At 46.9% G+C, this 6,089-nt stretch overlaps 1 protein-coding gene across 1 annotated transcript; it reads left to right on the plus strand.

Annotated features, from left to right (window-relative positions):
• The first annotated feature begins 4,111 nt into the window (after nucleotides 1-4,111).
• LOC119522146 (EZH inhibitory protein-like) lies at nucleotides 4,112-5,743 on the plus strand. Its single transcript, XM_037820806.1, has one exon. The coding sequence runs from the start codon at nucleotides 4,112-4,114 to the stop codon at nucleotides 5,741-5,743; it is 1,632 nt and encodes a 543-aa protein (XP_037676734.1).
• Nucleotides 5,744-6,089: the final 346 nt, after the last annotated feature.

Below are 6,089 nucleotides of genomic sequence, written 5' to 3' on the forward strand. Positions count from 1 at the left end.
TTTTTTCCCTGCAATTTTATAGGGATATATTCAAATACCATACAATCATCCACAGTGTACACTCAATTGTTTACAGTATCATCATATGGTTGTGCATTCATACAATTAGCACTTTCACATGTTCCTTACTCAAAAAAAGAGAATTGAAACAAAAGAATAATAAAAAAGATAAAAGGAAAAGTAAAAATAAAATAAAATACAGCAATAAGGTCAGTCAACACCACTACCAAGAATCCAGTACCCCTCCCCTACACCCCTGCATCCCAGACATTCAGCTTTGGTATATTGCCCCTGTCACATTTAATGGGAGTGTACTACAATGTTATTGTTAACCTCAGACTCCAGCTGCATTGGTTATATTCTTTCCCCTAATACCCTCCCTTTTCAACATCCCACAAGGTTACCATTCATCTGTTCTCCCCCATGTAAAAACATGTCTGCATTTGTGTATTTAGTCACCATCACTGACCACTCTAGGTTTCACCAAGCTACACAGTCCCAGTCTCTGTTGTCAATCCTTCCCTATGGTATCACACATGCCCCTAGCCCTCCTCCCTCAAACCTACTCACAAACATCCTTGGTCAGTGCACCTACAATACTGTGCTACCATGACACAGCACTGCACTCTCCATTTCTGGATCTACACAGTCAATCCTGTTGAACATTCTATAATCCTTCAGTATTAAGTGACCAATATCTTAGAACTATCTCCTGATAACCTGTGTTCTCAGTTGTGGCTCTCAAAGTTTGTTCATTAATCTTAGTTCATATTAGTGAGATCACACTGTATATGTCCTTTTGTTTCTGGGTAACTTTGCTCAACATAATGTCCTCAGGGTTAATTCACATTATTGTACATTCTGTGACTTTGTTCTGTCTTACATCTGTGTAATATTACATTGTGCATATATACCATAGTTTGTTTATCCACTCGTCCACAGATGGACATCTGGGCTGTTTCCATCACTTGGCAATCATGAATAATGCCACTATAAACATCAGTTTACAAATATCCGTTCATGTCTTAGCTTTCAGTTCCTCTGGGTATATACCTAGTATTGGAATTGCTGGATCATACGGAAATTCTACACTTAGCTTCCTGAGGAACCGCCACACTGCCTTCTAGAGTGGCTGCACCATTCTACATTCCCACCAACAGTGAATAAGTATGCCTCTTTCTCCACATCCTCTCTAGCACTTGTAATTTTCTGAATATATAACCCCAAACTGTAGTATTTAAGACAGCTTGGTTTCTTACAACAACTTAAAACCTAATTAAACATTTAAATAATTGCTTTTAAAAATTTAAATAGCTTTTTTTCTGAATATGAGAGCAATGTATGTTCACTGAAAGTAGGAAAACAAAAATTGCCTTTCCAGAATCTTTTTTCTATAAACACATACATACATATATACAGTCTAAATTGGGTAGGTGAGAAAGAGAAAGGAGAGAGGGAGTATTGAAGACACACCTTTGAAGTTAAAGAAAGGGACTTCCTTAGAAGAAAGTTTGTGATGTTAGAGGATAGCAAATCAATAATGAAAGAATATATAAAAAAGGCAAAGACAAATGGGGACATTTTAGTTATCACTAAGTCAGGGATTGACACTAAAGCCCAGAGTGATTTCTGAAAGGATGAAAGGAATGATCTCAGAGAGTAAACTGAAATGACCCCCAAGAATAATTTTAAAAACGTCTATAATTTGGGGGTTATATCACTAAACGACTAGGAAAACTATACCTTGTGTGGCAGCTAACATGGTCAGAATAGAATCCCAGATTCCTGTTGTCTTCCTAAGCTGTTCTCAACTTAGCAAGTCTTCCTATTACAGAAAGTGGTTCCACCATCCACCAAGATACTGTGACCAAAATCTAGGAGTCATCACTGATCACTGTACTTCCCTAATAACCTCACAGCCATTCAAGTTTTCCCAGCTGAGACCCCACTTATAGTGGAGCAGAGACAAGCCATTCCTGCTTGGTGTTGTCTGAACTATAGACCCACAGAATCTGTTACTATAATAAAATGGTAGGTGTTCCACAACACTGTAATAGTAGAGTGGTAGATGACTGGAATACATTCTGTCCATTTATTCATTTAAGCCCATCCTCTGTTTCATCAGTATTTAATTTTCCATATTCCACTTTTATTCAATTTCAATTCCATTCTTCACAGCCTTGTGTGCTATATTACATTCCAAATATCATTCAGTTCTTTTCTATTCCATTCTGGTATTTTAAAAATCTATTTTCATGAAAAAGTCCATTTATTTCATGCCATTGCCTATTCTGTTCCATTCTGTATTCCTTCCTCTTTAATTTCAATTTCCTTTGATTTTCTTTAACATTTTATTTCACTCTATATTCCATTCCATTCATTTTCTCATACAGCACTTTTTTTCTTTTATTCCATGTTATTAGATATTTATTTCCATTTTCCTCCCATTCCATTCTCCCACTCCAGTTCATTCAATTTTACCCCATTCATATTCTGTTCCAGTCCGTATGCCGTTCCCCATTTTATTCCAGTTTTTGCTGCAATCCAGTCTCCATTTCTTCTCATTCTCCATGCCATTTCAAATCCGTTTTCTATTCCATATTATTCAACATTCCAAATACCATTCCATTCTTGTTTGTATTGCATTTTATTCCAGTTGCTCATCCATTTCACTAAACATCCCATTCCATGCTGGCAAAATTGTTTTACCAGTGACTTTCGGGAGAAAGAATTATAAATGTATGTGTCCTTGTTCCAAAAATTTCCACTTCTAGGAATTTATCCCAATGACATAATTTGGGATATGAACAAATTTTAGCAAAAAGATGTATCTTACAATGATGAGTTACAGAGCGAAAAGTTTGAAGTAATGTAAATGTTAGTCAATATAGGAACGCTCAAAAATGTAACCTTCCTCCATATGGAATATTTTGTAGTTGCAAAGTAGCCTTGTGGAAATTTATTTATCGGTATGGAACGTGTGCTTTTGAGACCCAAAAAAGCAGGTTACAAACCAATATGTATGGATAAATAATTTCATTTCCAAAAAGCAAAACAATGAATATGAAATATGGATGGCCGTTCTACCAACATATAATTAAACATTTCCAGCATCTGACTACCGTCCTGTCGGAATTTAGGTGCTAGATCTCTTACATTTGCTTTTCTGTTTTGGGAAGTGAACATGCAACCCTTTTAAAATAATGACTAAATCTGAGTGTCTGGATATTTAACTTCAAGTCTGTGCATCACTGCATATTTATATTAACAAGAACTAGACAACTGTGGCCAAGAATGAAGACTAAGTCAAACAAATTAACATATATTCATCAGCGGATTACTATGCAGTCCATGCAAATGCTGATATATATTTAAGGACAGTACCATCCTTATTCCTAGTAATCCTGGCTTGTGCCTCAGGGGGCCAGACATGGGCAAGTACCTTTCTGGAAAATTTCTAAATTCTTCTCTAGTGCCCGGAACCTGCGGGAGACAACAATGCTGACCACCCCGAGCCTAGAGTGCAGCTTCTTCACTTTTCTCCCCTTCAGACCGCCCTCTACCCCTACCATCTACCCCACCCCAGTGAGGTTATCTAAATGTCTGGGGGAGTAACGAGACTATCCTTATGGGATCATCTATGGGTCCACTGTCCTGACTAGATTCCAGGAGGGAAGTCCAGGTAGGAGACATTTCTTATTGGCCAGCATGATGTATGTTTCAAGGGATTGCTTGAGATTGAACCACGAGAATGGTGCTCACAAGGTGATTTGGGGTCATCTAAATTATTTATATAGACAGTTCTTTCCTCCCCCACCCCCACCAACCCCGATCCAGCCTCCACACACACTCTTATGAGTCCTGTTTAAGGAAGGGGAAATTTTCATTACTGGCGTGGCTAGGGAAGAGCCCAGGGGGGTGCAGCACCACTCCAGTTGGGTGCCAGACAGATCCGGATTGAACTGCTCTGGGAAACAGACACGGCTCATGTGATAGCCAGCTCACCAATCAGAAGTAGAGATTCGACCAGGGCCCGCCCACTCTCTCGAGGCTCTACTGAGGCGGTTTTTGCCGTTGGGCTCCTCTATCTGGACTCTGCGAACCCGGTGTCATGTCCACGCAGTCATACCGGGAGAAAGACCAGAAGAAGGAGCAATTTGAATCCACCCAGGGTAAAATGCCCAGAGGGCCGAAGAACAAGGTCGGCCCTGCCTGTGTGGAGACCAGCAGCTCAGATCTTGTTGCCCAGGTTCCCGCAGAATCAAGCGACGGGTCTCCATCTGGCCCCCTCCACAACAGCACAGAAGGTTCCTCCACTGCTGCTGCGGATTCGATCATAGTTGAGAACCCCGGGATGCCTTCCAAGGGCTGTGTGCAGACGAAAAGGCGTTCCGACCTCCTAGGCAGCCAGAGTTCTCCTGCAAACCTTAGATGTGCAGTGGCCGAGACCAGCCAGGATACTGTGCGCGAGGGCAGAAAAGCCACCATGGGGAAACCCACAAGGGGCATTGGCCAGATCAGGGGGCATCCGAACCAGATCAAGAGCCCAGGGAACAACCGTGGCAAGAAGTACCCGTACCGCGGAGAGCCTGCCCAGAGTCAGAAGCCTCTAAGTCCTCTGTTAAGTTCTCAGGCTTCTATGCGGAGTCATACATCCCGCCAAGCGCCTGCACTCGAAGGCCAGGCCGCACCAACAGGCCCTGCTCTTCGCAGCCGTGCATCCAGGCCAGGCCCGGCCCTCCGCAGCCGTGCCACGCCGCCGGGCCCCGCTCTCCGCAGCCGCACATCCAGGCCGGGCCCGGCTCGCCGCAGCCGCGCATCCAGGCCGGGCCCCGCTCCCCGCAGCCGCGCATCCAGGCGGGGCCCGGCCCTCCGCAGCCGCGCCACCCCGCCGGGCCCCTCTCTCCGCAGCCGCGCCACGCAGCCGGGTCCCGGTTTCCGCAGCCGCGCCACCCCGCCGGGCCCTGCTCTCGGCACCCGCGCATCCAGGCCAGGCCTTGCCCTCCCGAGCCACGCCGCTCCCTCGGGCCCAGCTCTCCGCAGCCGCGCCACGCCGCCGGGCCCAGCTCTCCGCAGCCGCGCATCCAGTCCAAATCCTGCTCTCCGCAGCCGCGCCACGCCGCCGGGCCCGGCTCTCCGCAGCCGCGCATCCAGTCCAAATCCTGCTCTCCGCAGCCGCGCCACCCCGCCGGGCCCGGCTCTCCGCAGCCGCGCATCCAGGCGAAGCCCTACTCTCTGCAGCCGCGCCACCCCGCCAGGCCGTGCTCGCAGGAGCCGAGCCACCACACCAGGTCCTGTTGTCCGTAGCCGTGCCAAGCAGCGAAGATCAGCCCTCCGCAAGCGCCCCTCTCTGCCTGGGCCTACTGGCCGGAGTCTTGCTTCCACGCCCGGAAGCCTTGTCTTCGGGAGCCGCCCAAGTTCCCCTGATCCGGAGGCTCCACGCCTTGCCTCCCAGCCAGGTCGTGCGCTCCGCATGCGTGCCTCCTCACCCTCGCCTCCGGGCAGGTTTTTTTTTCCTTTCTTTGGGCAACGTGGTGAGAGTGTGTCCTCCTCCTCTCCTGGGTCTCCTAGCCAAGACCGCTCCTCCTCTCCCTCTGGGTTTTCTGACTGGAGCGCCTCTTCGTCTTCCCCTTCCCCTGGGTTTTTGGGCCTGAATTCCATCTCTACTCCTAGTCCTGCTAGCCTTAGGCGCGTCTTACTGCCTGAGCTTGATTCCCTGAGCCCTGCTTTTCCAGCAGAGTAGGCCGAAGTAGGGAGCATGTCCGCCCAAGTCCTACCCTACACTTCCTGTTCTGTGACCCTAGATGAGCACCATTCAGGAGCCAAAGGAGGACTTGGCACCCACCCACTGTGCTGAAGGGGCCGCCTGCTCCTTGGTTACCTGCGTGGTTTAAGAGTTATAGCCAGCCACCAGCACGAGCACTTTTGAAGCCTCCTCTGCCCTTGACTCCACCACCCAGCACTTACCTACTGTTGGCCCTTGATTCCAGGCCCTCTTCTTCAAATGGGCCTGCCTGTGCCACTGAGCTGAGATTTCCTTTTTCCAAGTTGCCTTTTATAGAATGAATTCTGTAATAAATAAAATAGAA

The sequence above is a fragment of the Choloepus didactylus genome, chromosome X (genome assembly GCF_015220235.1).
Source record: "Choloepus didactylus isolate mChoDid1 chromosome X, mChoDid1.pri, whole genome shotgun sequence".
Taxonomy (NCBI): Eukaryota; Metazoa; Chordata; class Mammalia; order Pilosa; family Megalonychidae; genus Choloepus; species Choloepus didactylus.

Coding starts and splice junctions, on each gene's coding strand:
- LOC119522146 (XM_037820806.1), top strand. CDS start 4,112: ATGTCCACGCAGTCATACCGGGAGAAAGACCAGAAGAAGGAGCAATTT.